At 47.0% G+C, this 16,474-nt stretch overlaps 2 protein-coding genes across 2 annotated transcripts in view; one reads left to right on the plus strand and one right to left on the minus strand.

The window, feature by feature from the left end:
* Positions 1–6,356, plus strand: part of MGAT4B (alpha-1,3-mannosyl-glycoprotein 4-beta-N-acetylglucosaminyltransferase B) — a 50,102-nt gene extending 43,746 nt beyond the window's left edge. Inside the window, exons 10-15 of the mRNA XM_056502339.1 lie at positions 2,184–2,291; positions 3,218–3,411; positions 3,799–3,877; positions 4,305–4,392; positions 5,269–5,381; positions 5,456–6,356. Coding sequence (XP_056358314.1) covers positions 2,184–2,291; positions 3,218–3,411; positions 3,799–3,877; positions 4,305–4,392; positions 5,269–5,381; positions 5,456–5,479 — 606 coding nt within the window. The 3' untranslated portion in view covers positions 5,480–6,356. The remainder of the gene's footprint in view (positions 1–2,183; positions 2,292–3,217; positions 3,412–3,798; positions 3,878–4,304; positions 4,393–5,268; positions 5,382–5,455) is intronic.
* A 100-nt stretch (positions 6,357–6,456) lies between these two features.
* Positions 6,457–14,192, minus strand: LOC130258719 (leukotriene C4 synthase-like). Its single transcript, XM_056502340.1, has 5 exons — positions 14,073–14,192; positions 9,982–10,081; positions 8,134–8,204; positions 7,425–7,506; positions 6,457–7,197 (listed from the first exon to the last, which is right to left on the minus strand). Exons 1-5 carry the CDS (start codon positions 14,128–14,130, stop codon positions 7,050–7,052), a joined length of 459 nt encoding a protein of 152 aa, XP_056358315.1. The 5' UTR covers positions 14,131–14,192; the 3' UTR covers positions 6,457–7,049.
* Between the last annotated feature and the right edge of the window lie 2,282 nt (positions 14,193–16,474).

The following is a 16,474-nucleotide window of genomic DNA, read 5'->3' on the forward strand; positions in this document are numbered from 1 at the left end:
AGCCATAAGCCCCCGTGCCCTGTGGAGATTGTGTTTGAACTCCAGCAGCAAGGGGCTAAAGCGAGTGGGAAGGGCAGAGGAGGAGTGTGTGTGGCAGCAGATGTAAGATGAGCTCAGATACTCTCCTGTCTTCTCTCTGAACATGCTGTATTTACTCAAGCTCTTTCTTGCCCTCCTCCCCCAGTGGAGAACAAGCAGCAGAGTCCCTGTGCAGAGCTCAGAACCAGTGGCTTAGAACTGATCTCATGGTGACAACCATGTTGTGGTGATAAATGCTACAGCAAGTAGTCACTCTGGGAATTAGTATTGTATTTATGTGCTGGGGGGATGGACCATCCTCAGAGCTCTGCAGAACTGGGGCAAGGGTGTGGTTTAATTTGTCCTGATCCCTGGCAGAGGACATGGCATCAGCTCCAGTACCCCTTGGCAGGACCAGTCTCAGGTGATGTCCTGACAGTTCAAACCATGTGCTCAGGTGTGACAGAGCAGTCTCCAGGACTGTCTCACAGTCTGCACAGCTGTGGGTAAAGCTGGATGGGTGAGATGCTGGGATGGAGCTGGGAATGATGCTGCTGTCTGTGCCCCCACCTTCAAAATCCTCAGCTTGAGCACTGATTAAATGCAGATCCTGCTGCACACCATCTTCTCCTTAACTCATCTGTGCTCATCTTTTCCTACCTGATGGAACCAAGGTTTTCTCAGGGGAAACCGCAAACCTCTTAAACATATTGCCTTTTTAAAAGTTAACCTACTTTCCATGTGGATTTCTGTCTCTTTTCCCCCACTGTTTGCATGATTAACTCTGCACAGCGCCCTTTCAAACATGACTTTCTCTTGTAAATCCCACTGTGCAGAATCAAATTGGTAGCAGGGAGGATTTGTCTTTTTGATTGAAAGTTTGTTTGACCTGAGCTTTTAGTAAGTGCTTTGCCTGCTCTGGGTATATTCTGCTCCTTCTTTTTTAACTAATTTTAGATTTACTTGGGGTAGACTTGTGTGAAATGATGACCTTCTTACCACCAATGGAGCTATTCCCCCTCCTGGCTTGTCTGTGACAAGGCTGCTTTCAGGAAACGTTTATTTAGCAGTGCAGGAAAAGGGGAGAAAGATAAATCAGGAGATGCCTCCATTCCCCTTCCTCCTCCTCTCCCCATCCAGAGTGAGATAGCCATGATGGAGCTGCATCCAGAGTTGCTGGCAGTGAGTAGGGTCTGTCCCATTAGCATGGCTGGTTTTAATTTTCTAATGTAACGTGAGCTGGATTAGGGGATTATCTCTTTTGCAGCTCGCAGGGGTCATGCCTGGAATTTCCCAGCTCCCAGCCTGTGGGGAGGGCTTGGTGTGACACCCTGTCTGTACCAGGCATCCAGTGATGCTGTGGGATTTCTGCTGGGTGGGAGGCTGCAAGAGCAGATGGCATTAGGGATGTGCATGCATTTCTTTTCATGGAAAAAGCCAAAGTTGGATAACAAATACCTCTCCATACAGCTTTTAACCTGTATTTTTGTCCTGCTCCCCCAAACTGAGAGAAATGAGCTATTTTAAAGTGTGAGTTCTCATCTCCCCACGCTCTCAGTGATTTTCCCTTTTGTCCTTTTTTCCCTCTCCATCGTCTCTCTCCCTCCACTCCATGGTAAATCACTGCCAGGATCGCAGTTGCATCTCCAAGTTTATTTATGTGGTGGATAGGCATGAAACAGCCCAGCAGCTCTGACAATGGCACATGCTGTACATCTGCTCACAGCTCCTGCCAGCCAACTGGGAACTGCCCATCCAGAGAGAGCCCACACTTGGTGCCTGTTCACCTGGGCTCTGAGTCATCCCAGGATTACTGTACCTTCAGACATCAGAGATCCCAAGCTCTGAGTTGTAGGGAAAAGGCTTTCCCAATAAGCCAAGGGCAAAGAAAACTCACTTCTCTGGCTGAGGGGATTTGGTCAGCATTCTTAGCTATGCTTGACAAGGAGAAATTTGGCACTTAAACCTGGGCCCTGGCCAGCAGAGCCTGGGGGGCGAGTGGCCGAGAGTCTTGGTCTCGTTTCTCCAGCCTGTGGTTAAAAACCCTCTTGCCAGATTAGAGCCTAAATACCACAGGAGGGCATAGAGACAGGTTTGTCTGTCACTCCTTGTGCCCTTGTCCATCCCTCTTGTGCCCACTGTGGCCTGGGGCTGTCTCGTTTCAGAAGCACTGTGACAGGCAGAAGGCAAACCTGAGGATCCGCTTCAAGCCCTCGCTCTTCCAGCACGTGGGAACCCACTCCTCCCTGGCTGGGAAGATACAGAAGCTCAAGGTGAGTTCCAGCTCTCTGTCCCAGCTACAGGTGGCCTGGCCTGCAGGCACCCAGGAACTGACTGCTTTTGGGAGGGGACATCAGTGACAGCAGCTGGATTTCTATGAAGTGGTTGTGTTTTGTTCTGAATTACAGTGAGCTCAGGTAGCTTCTGCTCCTCAGAATGGCAGTGACATGCACTAAGAGTCACTGCAAGATTTTAAGCCTTGGTACCAGTCCTGGCCTCCCATCCTGAGTGCCAGACCATGGTCCAGACATGGTCCAGACTTTGAAGAATTTACTGAAAAACCTTGGAGAGATGACTCCTGGGTTGGTCTGACGTCCTTCCCACTCCACTCCATGTTCCTGGGATTTGGTGATAGGCAAATTATAACTCAGTGTATAAGAGCTGGAATTGTTAATGTGTGTTTAAACATGAACAAAATCCAACTTCCCACAACTACAAGTGCAGAACCCATGGGCAGACATCTCTGGGCTGTGCTGTCAGTGTGATCCCCAGGGAAATGGATGGTATAATCCAGTTTGTATCATGGTACAAACACGGCTGTCAGGCCGTGTAATCCAGTCATTTTATGCTATTGTCAGCCTCCCAGCTGCTTTCTCCTCAAGTGTAAAGACTGTTTCCAGAGCTCCTGGGGCAGGGAAAGGCATTCAGGGACAACTGGACAATGAAATGCTCGTTGGTGTGCTGGATCAGAGCACAGTGTAGGGGTGTTTCTCTGAGCTGCCTCTGTTGAAGCAGTGTCCTGGGGTCCAGTCACACATTCCCCTGCCTGGTGCCTTGCCCAAATTACTTCCATCTCTCATCCTCCTGTGCCCTGCAAATCAGAACATCATAATTTGCAGTGCCCTGTAGCTGAGGCCCTGGTTCCTCATGGGCCAGAGCAGCTCATGGCCCTTCTCTTCCTTTTGCTCTGTGCACCAAGGACAAGGACTTTGGCAAGCAGGCACTGCGGAAAGAGCACGTCAACCCTCCTGCCGAGGTGAGCACCAGCCTGAAAACCTACCAGCACTTCACCCTGGAGAAGGCTTACCTGAGAGAGGACTTCTTCTGGGCCTTCACTCCCACTGCTGGGGACTTCATCCGATTCCGATTCTTCAAACCGCTCCGGATCGAAAGGCCAGTGCTGGAGGGGTCAGCGGGGGTGTGGGCACAGCCCAGAGCATGTGGGCACACTTGACTTTTGCTCTTCTGGGAATTTTAAATCAGATTTCCTGCCTGTCTCCTGCTTGGCTGCCCAGGAGGAGAGAGCAGTGCTCTTCCAGGGGAAGGATAATTTGACCCTCTCTCAGTGGGGCCACCCTTGCCAGAGCCCTTTGCTTTCCTGCACTTGTGAGCAGTCCATGGTTTAGCTGATGTGGCACACAAAATCTCCTGCCTCTCGTGCTGTGGGCTCTTTGGGAAGGTGCCTGTTAGGTTGAGCTGTTTGAAGGTTCAGATGGGGTGAAAGCCACCACGTGCCCCCTCGCTCAGTGTGCCTTTCTGTGGATTTGGTCCCTGTCACAGGTTCTTCTTCCGCAGCGGGAACATCGAGCACCCAGAGGACAAACTCTTCAACACGACCGTGGAGGTTCTGCCGTTTGACGTAAGTGTTTGATTGAGATTCGAGGTGAGGGTGGAGTGGGAAGCAAAAGAGGCTTGAGAGGAGGGAGCTGCTTAAAGCCATCAGGAAAATCTTTACAAGATTCGAGTGCCTCTTGCAGGTGCTAGTGTGATGCCGCCTCGGGAGCGGGGTGCTCTGCTGAGCACTGCTGTGTGAGCCATCCCTGCCTGGGGATGCTCCAGTGGGAGGGATGGCTGCAAGGGGGGGATGGAGCCAGAATGGTGCAGTGGAAACAGCAGAGTGAGGACTGCAGCTGTCCTCTTGTTTTGGGCACGTTTCTCGGGGTGCCAGGTATGGGATGAGATGCCAGGGTTTGCTGGCAAGGACATCTCTGGGGTTGCTGCTTTTCCTTGGGGCTTTTGGCTGACTCTTGCCTGTGGCCTTGCACAAAACTCCTCTCATTCTGCAGAGTCTCCAGTCAGATAAGGAAGCCTTGCAGGAGGGAAGAGGCGCAGTGGTCAAATACCGCAGGACAGCAGATGGCTACATCCAGATAGGTACAGCGGGGAGTGGGGTGGGAAGTGCTGCTGGCTTTGATAACACAGCCATGTCCTCACCTGCTTGTCAGTCAAAAACCTTAGAGCTGTTTGCTTGGCAAGAGTAATTTCTGCTTGCCAGGAGCCAGGTTGGAATAGGATTTAATTGTCATTGTCTCTTCTCCTCCACTGCCCTTGCTCTCAGACCAGGTTGTCCTTCTCAGATAGTTTTTAGTCCTGCATTTCTGCCAGTCTCTGCTCAGAGCTGGGACCAAATGATGCAGATTATTCCCTGGCTTACCCTGGGGTTAAAAATCTCCACCATGGGCAGTTTTGCCTTCTCTGTACTCACACCACTTGCAGGTCAGACTATGTCTCTTGCCACCTGAGCTTGTTCTAGTGCCTGTGCTGTCCTTGGACAAAAAGGAGCAATTGCAGCCTCCAGAGACCTGCCAGTGTGCGATACAACCCTGGTGTCCCTGCTAAGATGTCATTTTTTTTTAAGTAGACAAATAAATGAATCATTTCCTGGCACATGCAGTGTTTTGCCATTTTCTCATTCCTCTGCATGTTGGGTGGTTTCTCCCAGTTGCATTTTCAAAATTAAAAAAAAAAATGCAAAAACCAAAAAGCATGTCAGGCCACTCTGTCCCCTTTTGCACAACAGTGATATGTCTCCAAATACTCCAAATACATTCTGTTTACCTGATTTTTTTTCTCCAAGTGTGGCATTTTGTACTGTATTGCCATCCACACTGCTGGTTTTTAGCCTGCTTTGTGCTGGGGAGCTGCAGGCAGGGTTTGCTGGGGCTGTTGGTGGTGCCCTGGCGGGGAGGGGAGGTGGAGGGGCAATGCCAGAGGACCATCCCTGTGCCAGCCCTGTGCTCTCCCCACCAGGCTCGTTCTCCAAGGGTGTTGCAGAGGGTGAGGTGGACCCATCCTTTGGGCCACTGGAGGCCGTCAGGCTGTCCATCCAGACCGACTCCCCGGTCTGGATCATCCTGAGCGAGGTAAGCCCAGCTCCCTCAGCACCTCCCCACCCTGCCCTGCTCATTGCTCTGATCCCATCCCTCTCTTCTTGCAGATTTTTATCAAGAAGGCAGAGTGAAGCAGGCGTGAGGCAGAGCAGACACTCTGGTGGGTCCCTGCTGCTGCTGCCCCTCCCCGCGGCGCCTTGCCCGGACCAGGCCAGCTCAGGGCCGGCTGCCAGGGCCAGCATCGCCCTCCCAGCGGGGCCAGCACAGCATCCACCTCTCCTGGAGAGGGGCAGAAAGCAGAACCTGTGCAAGGGGGGCTCTGCTCCCCTCCCTCGGCCCCTCGGGACACACGGGACAGTTTGGGGTCGGGGTGAGCTTCAGCGAGCGTGGGGACAAAAAGCACCTTCAGCCCCGGGCAGGGCCATCCTTGGCTGTGTTGGGGACAGAGCAGCTCACACTGAGTCCTGCCACACCCCACAGGTGCTGGGATGGGGGCAGCAGGGACTGAGGTCTGCCTTGCCCTCTCCCAGGAACCAGTCCTGGCCACAGCTGAGGATTAAGAGTGCAAAGACTGACCCTCCTTCAGCAGAGGAGGAATGAATCCAAAGGGGTTGGAGCTATGATTATGGCAGGGAAAATAAAAAAATAAAATATGCCACACTGTGCCTGCCAGCGTTGAACACAGCCCCTTAACTTGCAGTGAAGTCTCCAGTGTCTTCATGCCTTGAGATTGAGTGCAGAAACTGTCTTTTTTAAAATAACTATTTCAGTTATTGATTGATGTGGGTTTTTTGGGGAAGGAAAAAAAAAAAAAGCAGAGGTAGCCCAGTTCAAAAAGTAGGGATTAGTGTAAATCCCAATGTCCTTTCAGCTATACACTGGAATGCATTATACTACTTTAATGTGCTGTATTTTTTATTATTGGATACATTTGATTTTTCAAGTACATCTCTCTATATAAATATATAAAACAATGTGCACTGTAATAAAAGCTAAATTTAAACCTTTGGTGCAGCAGTGAGAGTCAGTTGCAGCAGGGCTGCTTTAGGCACCTGTGAACCCCAAATTCGTAGCAGGGGTGTGGAATTTGGAGAGGGCAAAGTCCTGTTGCAGGGTGGGTGATAAGTGAAGCCTGGGCAAAGTAAAGATCATTCAGTCAATGCCAAACACAGACTTTAGTACTTGGACTAGAATCATGCTTTTCTCCCAATATTTGGACGTGGTTTTAAGCAAGCTTACACTTCCTTTTCAGTTAATCACAGCAGCTTTTCCTATGAAACCCAGTCCCCAACTCAGATTTTCTCACACCAGTCTCTGAGCACCTTTGACAATCACAGGTGATTTCTAGTGAGAAAAGGAATTTATTTTTATATATCCATGGTGTGATTCTTCAACACAGATCATTACAGCAGTAAGGAGGAGACAACAGCATGTGGGTCAATCTGTGCTCCATGAGGCAGAGCCAGAGGCATTTTGGAGCAGACAGTGCTACAAAGCCCAGCAGTGAAGCTCCTCAGCAGGGGCAGGGGCTGGAAACCATTTGCTTTCCAAAGGGAAATTATCTCTGAGAGGAGAGGAGTGCCAGCATCCATCTCTCTTCAGTAGGGAATGCAGAGCCAGGGAAATATTCTCTCTCTGATGGTGCCACAGAGTGGCTCCCCTGTGACAGGGCAGTGGGTCTGGGGAGAGCTGTGGCCCCTCTCACCAGGCACCACGGAGCTGGAGAGGCCACAGCAGTGCTGCCATCCATGGGGAGGAGCTGGGCCACAGGAAATGTGCCAGGAGCCCGGCCAGTGCCAGCCCCACCAGCCCCCAGAGCAGCCAGGCACTGGCATACAGGGGTCCCAACCTGGGTGGGAGGGAGAAAACACCATCAGGCACTGCCAGCCCAGCCGGGCACAAGGCACACTGAGAGCCCCCACCCTCCCTTGGGACAGCCAGAAGAGGTGACACAGCCATGAGCACATGGGGGCAGGAGGGGAGGAGGTGAAAATCTGCCTGCAGCCCCACCCGTGGGGAGGGAAGCTGTTCCAGGGGCCATCCCCGGGCTGGTTTGGGAGCCCATGGTGTCCTTACCGTCCCTGGGCAGCCACGGTGTAGCCCTGGAAGTACTTGAGGCGGGTGTAGAGGTACAGGAGCCCACAGGCTGCAGCCACACCTGGGGGGACAGGGGAGCTGAGCTCTGCTGGGTCCCTGGACACGGCTGGAGCTGCATTCCAGCACAGCCCAGCATGGTGTGGCCAGAAAACCAAACACAGTGATGTGACTTTAAACCACTGTGGGAGTTTAAATGAGTTTTCTTCCCTTTTTGTGAGGGATGAACTTCTCTACCCCTCAGAGCTGCCCTGGGACTTGGGTTGGCAGTGCTCCCTTTTGTGGTTTCTCCTCACAACTTCCCTGTGGCAGCAACCAGATCCCTGAGCTCACTTGGTAGGGATAGACAGTGGATGATTGTGTTTGGGTTATGGTTTCTTGTTCTGACTTAGCTCTGCCTCTGCTGCTGCCACCCTGGGACAGTCTGACCTTGTCTAGGAGAAGCAGCACGAGGGGACAGCCAGGGCTGCCAGTGCTTCCTCCTCCAGGCAGGAATGGGCTCAGCTGCTCCCAGCTGGACCTGGGGCATCTCTCAGCCAATCCAGCTAAAGGGGAAATTTCCTTTCCATGAACAAGAGCCTCACAGGCACAGGGAAAATGCCTAAGTCACAATGGGATTTAAATTGGGGCTGGGGTTTTTTGTTTGTACCCATGATTTGGGTTGGAGTTCCCCTCCCCACTTCCCTCTTACCTTGATGGAAGAAGATTCCAGCAACCCAGAGGAGGGAAATGAAGATTGGGAAGTACTCTGAGCAGTTTGCCCTGGTGAGAACCAGAGATAAGATTTAAAACTCCTTGTACATCAGAGCCTGGATAACCAAAGCTGGAGAAGGGAACTGGAAACTCCCATCAGAGCAAAACTAACAGACCTGATGAGAATCACCACTGTGCTGTGGGAAAGGAGCCTTTTCTGTGATCAAGAACACCCAGTACCTGTATTGTAGAGTAAAAAGCAGCCAAACAACACACAGGATTCACCTCTCCTGCATTCACATGGTCCTGGAATGACAAGCTGTGGCTCAGACAGAGATTTGCCTCTGCTGGACCCTTCACAGGCTCCATCCCACACACAGCACCATCACAGCTGCTGGGGGAGAGCCTTCTTGGCAGTACTTGAGGAGCTTTCTCCTCCCCTTGGGTGAGCACAGCCCAAATGTGGAAGTCTCACAAGTCACACTCCAAGAAGCAGCCTTCTCTCAGATAAAATTCAGCAGGAGGTGATCAGATCTACAGCCAGGTTTTCTTCCTTTTTCCTTTAGTGACAAAAATATAGATTTTCTGCAAGAGTAGGAGCTTTCTATTAAAGACAGTGGTTTTGCTTCTTTCACATTTTACCATTCCCTAGGCAATTTAATCTTAATGTTGGCCAAAAATGTACAAACTTTTGGAGAATGGAGCCAGACTGGGAGCTGGAAAAAGCCTGAAGAACCTTCTGAAAATGCAGTTTGAGCCTCAGTGTGGGGAGACTGCCAGGCTTCTTCAAGTGAGTAATACATCAATACCACTTTTTCCCATTTTTTTTCAATATATCAAATTATCCATTTGTATACTCTTCCATGGGGAAAAGAGAAGAAAAACCCACAAAAAACCAATATCTTCTCAAGTCCAAGTTCCCTGAGGTCACCTTCCCTGCCCAGTACAGCCAGGGCTTCCCAGAGCACGGCAGCCCATGGCATGACTTGGTTAACACACATTTAACAGTTAAATATTTCATTAAAAGCCACATCAGCAGCTCCCCAGCTCACAGAGGCTGGTGTCTCCAGGCAGGCTGGCCTTCCATGGCAGCACAGAAGGACTGGGGCTGGTGTTTTTGTCACTCCACCAATGTTTCCTGTGCTCTGGCAAGGGAATGCAGCCGCTTTGTTGGGGGTTTAGTGCCGGGCTGGAACCACCCTTCACACCAGCTCCAGCCAATTCCTTTCAATCCCTTACAAAACACAACGACTGAGATGAAAGACAGAATCTGGTGCTTTCTGGAAGCCGAAAGGATCTGTGAACGTTTCCAGTTTAGCTCCAGCATTGCTCTCTCCATAGGAACAGAGCAAAAAGAAACAGCCCTCAGCAGGGGCCCATGAGTGCTGATTCTTACAGCACAATGCCTTCTGAAAGGGAAAAAATTAAAATGCCCTTGTAGCTGGTTCTGCCAGCAAGGCCGTTTGCTTCAATTCAACAGCAAAATATTACAGGAAAATATCAGGTTATTAATAAAGCTTTGGCTGCTCTCACCATTTGGAGCCAACGGTAATATTAAATTTAATGATTCTAATCGTGAGTGCTCTGCACCTCCTCCATATGGCCACTAATTTGTAATTTGGCTGCCTCACAATGCCAGAAGGAGAATTATCATGGATGGACAGAAACACCCCAGCCAAAGTGCTCCAAATCAAAATGCAGACCTTTGCACACAAAGCACTGAAAAAGAAAAAATATCAGTAGCAGTAAGTGAAAAGGTGACATGAGGGTGACCAGTCTCTCCCAACAGTGATAGTTTACTCAAGTTTTATCTAGACAAAGTTACCACAAAAAGTCAAAATCTTACTGAGCTCTGAAGGTCCGTTCAAATTCAGGGTGACCTTTTGTTTCAGGAGGGGAAATCTTGTACTTGCGACGGGCATAGATCACCTGCATTGTGAAATAGGCTGAAAACAGAACACAGCAGCAGTGTTTATGTAGCCAAGCTTTATCTGGCTTGGAATCCAGCAAGTGGTTAGAATGAAAGAGCTGATATGACCTAGGTCCATAGTCCAGGGCTGTCACACATGACCTGTAAAAAATGTGCCATTTATTTCACTCATGCTTTAAATTCAGGTTTGGTTATCCCAGCTGAGTGCCACTGCTGGATGACAATTTGCATCATCTCACACCCAGCAGAGCCCTCAGTGCTGCTCCCCAGCAGATAAAGCACACAATAAAACCTCACAAAATCCACGAGTCACAGAATAATTTCTTAATCTTGCACTTTGTGTTTAGAGAACATGTGCACCCTCAGCCAGTCTCCTGGGAATGATGTGCAACACTTTCTGCTATTCCTAGTGGATGCAAAGGATGGACCATGTCACAGAGGCAGCATCCAAACTGTCAAGCACTGGGATACCATTTAGTCAATTAGAGATGCTCTTAATCATGACAATAAAAGGAAATGGGGAAGAGGGTGATTATTTCTTGCTCTTCAATCCTGGGCAGCCCCAAGGCTCCAGCAATCCAAGGAGCAGAGGTGCTGCCCACGCCTGTGCCACATTTGAGCTAAGGCACTGACTCAGTGTCTGCTACATCAGTCCTTTGTACATTTGTAAAGGACATGGAAAGTGACTTGAAAACAATGAAAACTTGCTAGTATGAAGATTTTGAGTGTTTCACTATTTATTGAGAGCTCCTATTCCCATGGGCAATTGCTGATGCTCTGAGTGTTTTATTTAGGTGCACTATTGCACTGCTGCCTTTATTGAAAACCCCTATTTTCATATAGGAGAAAAGTAGATTATAAAAATGATTATTTTGGTGGTTGTGGTGGTGTCACTGAGACACTTGTCTGAGCAAGGTCCTCACATAGCAACATTTCCAGAGCACAACAGAGAGACACAAGGAGCTGGGGTGCAAGGCCTGTCTTGGGCACTGTCTTAGTGTAACAAAGATGAAAGCAGAACAGCAGGATAGAGAAGGGGAAGTAGGGACAGATGTTCCAAGATTAAAGACAAGACACGTGCCTGCAGAAAACATATGTAGAAGGGAATTGGAAATGCAAATAATCTGATGTTATGTGACTTGTCTATCACAAGGTTTTAGTAACATAAATACATTCCTTTCAGAATGCATTTAAGAACAATTAAGCATGTTCTAGTTTCTCACAGTGATCCAGCCCTAAAGGACAAAAGGACAGAGACAAGTGGGGGGAAACAAGAATGTTCCTCCCTCTTTGATTCATTTGTAGCATGTTTATCATGGGTGAGGATGTCACCCTTCTCCAGAGGTCCAGCAGGACAGGTCACAGCATTCCCTCTGTGAATCCAGAGAGGTGTAATACACAAATGGAATTCAGCAGCTGCTGGCAGAGCTCTGGGAATAAGATGAAACCATGACCCACCCTGTTACCTTTCCTACTTCCTGATGCTCTCAGGGTCTCATCCCAGTCTCCTCTCCATGGACTGAGCTCAAGTTACAGCATCATGGGCAGATCTGGCTTGTGGCATAAGGGCCCAGCTGTACTGGGCAATGCTCTTCATTCTGCTTTGTGCCATCTGCACCTTTCCTAAGGTAGGATTCTTGTGACTGATGGGTGAGGTAAGAGTCATTTCACATAAAATCTCTCCATCAGCTCTGCACTTAGCATCTTGCTTCCATACAGGGGCAAATATTCAGAGAAGTCCTACAAAGACCCCTGACACTTAGGGATGGGTAACATATCAAACAATCACCCAAGAGGAGCAGGAGCCTTTTGGAGGACAGCTGGCCGTTCCCCAAACCTGGTGTAAGGGTGAAGAGGTAGGATGAAGAATCTGCCCACAAAAGCATTTCTCAGAATGAGGTGTTGAAAAAACCCACACTGCATGAGCATTCTCAGCACAGACTCTTAGGGAAAAAGAGTCCAATCTACTCTGCAGAACCTTTCAGAACATTTTTTTTGTGATTCATGTATTGAGGTTAATCACCTATGTGGATTCCCATGTGGCTAAGGGGCTAGCTCTCCCTGAACTTTGCTCATCAGAGGAAATATCCTTCATTCTCTATTTGATTATGTCCACAAGCTTGTCAAATCATATCATAGCTGCTATCTGCCACATTTGAGTAAACCTGGCAAACAAGCCCTGTGGGGCCTGACAGTGACATTGCATAAGTTTTCTTTCCTTTGAAGCTGTAAAATAAAGGAGCAGGGGAAAAAAACTGGAGTAATTTCGTTCTGTGGTACAATGTTCACTACAAGGCTGGGGCACACATCTACAGAGTGCCAAACTCAAGAGTTTCACTAAACTGAGAATGACTAAATTAAAAAGGGTAAAGTTTTTTGAAAGAATGTGGAAATTGCAGGCTCCCAGGAAATTCAAAAGGAAACATAAAAATCAACCACGGTCAGCCATCAAATTACACCTCCTGCACCAGGATGTGATGGAGGAGTATCTGTGGGATACACATCTGTGCTTCAGTGCTCCCCTGCTCAGAGAGAATCCCAGGCAGGTAACTCAGCTACAGAATGTCCTTTCAAAGCATGCAGAGAAAATCACTGCACAGCTCTGAGCCCCAGTGACACAGGCACACATATTTCATAGGAGTAGGTGGAAAGGAAACACAATATTTTTGCAGTATTTTGCAATTGCTCCTTGGCTTCCCATGCAGAGATCATAAAACCAGGATACTTCATCTGGTCAAACAGATAGGAGGGTGCCAATGCCTGCTATTTATCTGCTGGCTTCACACCTGACTTGTATGCCATGAAAATAAAATGCTTAATGCTGCAACCTTTAAAAAGTACTTGAAGTTCTCATTAAACAAAAATATTTGAGACAAAACTGCAATCTAGGGATTTGCTACTGAGGGTTTCCTAAAGAAAAAGGGCTCAGCAGCATTTCTGTAATTTAATTTCAAATTTTCTTCATGTCTTTGCACACTAAATACTCACTCCACCCCCACTTAGTTCAAAACAAAAAATCTGTAGTACAAAAGTTCCTTCCATTTGTAGTTGTGGCACATCTGTGTAAATTGAATGGAAATTACTGAAAATTCGTAAATCTTGAGCTCTACTTTTAAAATGGCATATTTTGTTTTAAATAATGCTTATATTAAGAGATTTATCACCTGATGGCTAAAAGCACATGACATTGCTCAGAGATTCACATCCATTTGTAAGCAGAGGTGTGACAGCTGTATGGTGAATTAATACAATAACAATAAAACCCACCCACCTTCCCTTCTAGAACTGTGAAATTTTAATAAAATGGGGGCTCTGTTCCCATCCCAGGCAGGGGAGTGACTGTCCTGAATCTCAAAGGGGAGAGACTTCGCCCAAAGAACCCACAAATAAACAGAGCTTGGCAACAACACTGTTCCTCCTAAGTGGTCTGAACACAATACTTCTATTAAAATTAGAAATCACTGAGTTCCTTTGAAGAGCTCTGTGTCTATTTCTGAGCAGAACTTGCATTAGATTCCAAATTACTGAGCTCAGTCCATCTTATCATCTGCTCTGTGCCATATGAACATACAAGGATCTTGGTCCCAGAGAAACACCTGTGTGTACCAGGCTCTTTCCTAAATCCACACCAGGTCTGTCTGTCCACTGATCTCCTCACCAGCAGATTTACTAATGTCTTTATTTTGGCTACCTCCAGCCACTGCAAGTTACAAATTACCTGCTCAAATTCAATCATGAACTAGTCTATTTTAAGAATATCATACTGAAATTGCTTTGAGTCTGGAAGTTTGACTTGCTGACTTTGAGGATCATTTTAGTCCTTGTTAAATAATGACCACCCTCAGGCACGACACTTCTGCCATGAACAGTCAAAAATTTGCATCATTTTGCCATGTTGGAAAACAGTGACTTTCACTCCACAGAAACTCTGAGAAAACTACAGGAACCACATCCCACAATGTTTAACATCACTAGCTTAAAACTGGCATTGTATAAAGGACATTTACCTTGCTCCAGGACCCCCAGAACTGTGACTGTGGCCAGCAGGTCTATCTGATCTCTCATGCTGCTGACTGTGGAGCAAAGCCCAGCCTGATGTGCTGAGTACAGCTGTCCCAACACTCTCTCCCACCACCACCCACTTGGACAGAGCTGCCTCTGAGCACAAGTGTTTCCTCCACCACACCTTAACTCACCTTAACTCTCTCCACACCACGGATTTTCCGAAGCAGTCAGCCACCAGAAAATGTCTATTCCAGCCAAGTGCCTTTTGCTAAACAATAGAGCAGGGAAAAATTTTGCAAGAGCAAACTGTGAAATTCTTCTAATTTCATTTACAGATTTTGTACCATGATTGAATTACATGTTGCTGGCAATGAAAAGATGATGGAATTCTTTCCAGCCAGTTTTGTTGCTAGTTTTAATGACCTCTGAAGCATCTCAATTATGTGCAAGGTTGTAAAAATTATTAACAAGCATTTACAAATTAATGACTTGACCTTCTGCTCTTATTTCAAGTAGTGGAGTTGACCACTTGAAAGATTCAATACACTCCAGCTGGAATAACTTAATTCTGTTACCAGATACTGTGATTTAACAGAACATTCAGATACTTTATCCTACTAATTACTACTTTTAAGTTTACAGTTCTTTTCTAGCACTCGCTCACCCTTAGTAGTTTTCTGAAGTTTTTAAGAGTACAAACCTTTCCCTGACCAACATACAAAATAAATGTTCTCAGTTCTGAAGGCAGCAGAGGATGTAGAAACATGCAGACCCTAAGAAATGTTACACTGGCATCAGAGTTGTAATTGTAAAATGTAAAATCTGAAAACTATCAATGTTTTAGCCCTGAGTTTTCTCCCCACTTCACAAAAGTAAAATAGGCAACAGTTCAAAAAGTTACCTTACATTTTTGAGCGACTCTATATGGATGACTACACTGACTTTAAATTTTTAAAATCAAAGAGGAGGAAGGTTTTCCCTTAATGCTGGTGATTGAGCCACTGCATTTCTCTATGTTCAGTCACACACACAAACCCTCACTGTTGAATTTGTGCAAGTACCAGACCTACAGTTTCTCCCAAGAGAGACACAGCAAGTTTTTTTTCTGGTTTGGCTCTTCATTGCTTCAAAACGCCATTGTGACAGCTCAACAAGTTGAAAATTCAGTTCATCAATCAAATATCCAATGTTACACTTTTTATAAATAACCACACATGTAGAATAGCAAAAGCACTTATTTTCTCAAAAAAACACTCATATGATGTGACTTCAGACTATTCAAGGTACAGCAGATTCAGACAAAATAGAACTAAAACCTAGAAATTGGCCTCAACTGAACCTATTGGTGACCAAAGATTTAATCTGTGGTGTCCAATATAAAAGTCAAAGGGGAAATGTCACTGGGGTCTCCTTACAACAACATATTTCAACAAACAACTCAGGCTCGAGAAAACACTTTCATTACAGACTTCCATTACTCTCAGGAAAAACACTGGCATCAAGGAAAAAAAATCAAATTAGTTTCTGAGCAAAGGTTCGTGACAATCTGCCACTGATTCCTTAAAATCTTTGGAAAACCACAAATGTCATTTCAGTGGGGGATGGTTTAGGAAATTTCTGTCTCACTCAACAATAACTAAAATGCAGAGTGGGACAATGAAGCAAAAATTAACGTAACTTCACAGTTCCCCATGGGCTAAAAGCAGGTGATTCTGCTACTGCTACTGATTGTTACATTTGGTTCTTTACAAAGTTTTGAAGTTACAGGTCTCCTCCACTCCCAAAGAGAACACAAAACTTGTAGAGTAGAAATATATTAAAATTACACTCTGGTAAGTACCTGGAGGCTGAGCTGTGGCTGCAAACACAACTGCACAATGACACCAACTGCAAAGCCTGTAGAATGAGCCATCAATGTCTGAAGCTGGGCAGTGGCCATGGGACTTCACCAGCCTTGAGCCAAGACCTCCACCCACATTGCTGCCAGTACTCTGTTCCTTGCTCAAAATCTTCAGCTCCTGCTTGCAGCACGTGTCCCATGTCTCAGCTGGATTCCTGCGTGTGCCATGTGCCTGCATCACACAAGTCTTGAGGAAATCAGTTTGAACCTCTAAAGGCTGTTATTCTGAGGGAACTGGCAATTTTGGAACTCTACAATTTTGCACATGTGAGGTCTCAGTGGTTATTAACATCTTTTTCACTGCTAAAAACCTCTGCAGTTGAATTTCCCAGCTTAAGGCCTACAATGCATTCCAGAAAAAAAAAAAAAACAAAAAACCAAAAGCCCGGAAGCAGTGGGAGAGCATAAAGACTGATTTTCAAAGTTACATTTTCTAAGGCCCCTTTATCCACTTCTGGCCTGTTTAAATGGACTTTCTGAAACCATAAGAATTGGTAAGACACA

Source organism: Oenanthe melanoleuca, chromosome 13 (assembly GCF_029582105.1).
Source record: "Oenanthe melanoleuca isolate GR-GAL-2019-014 chromosome 13, OMel1.0, whole genome shotgun sequence".
Lineage (NCBI taxonomy): Eukaryota > Metazoa > Chordata > Aves > Passeriformes > Muscicapidae > Oenanthe > Oenanthe melanoleuca.

Excerpts from the sequence above, each read along its gene's own strand:
- LOC130258719 (XM_056502340.1), bottom strand. The coding sequence starts at position 14,130 with ATGAGAGATCAGATAGACCTGCTGGCCACAGTCACAGTTCTGGGGGTC. Across the intron at positions 8,205-9,981 it reads GAACGGACCTTCAGAGCTCA|GGCAAACTGCTCAGAGTACT; the intron begins GTAAGATTTTGA and ends GGTTCTCACCAG. Across the intron at positions 7,198-7,424 it reads ACCGTGGCTGCCCAGGGACG|GTTGGGACCCCTGTATGCCA; the intron begins GTAAGGACACCA and ends CCTCCCACCCAG.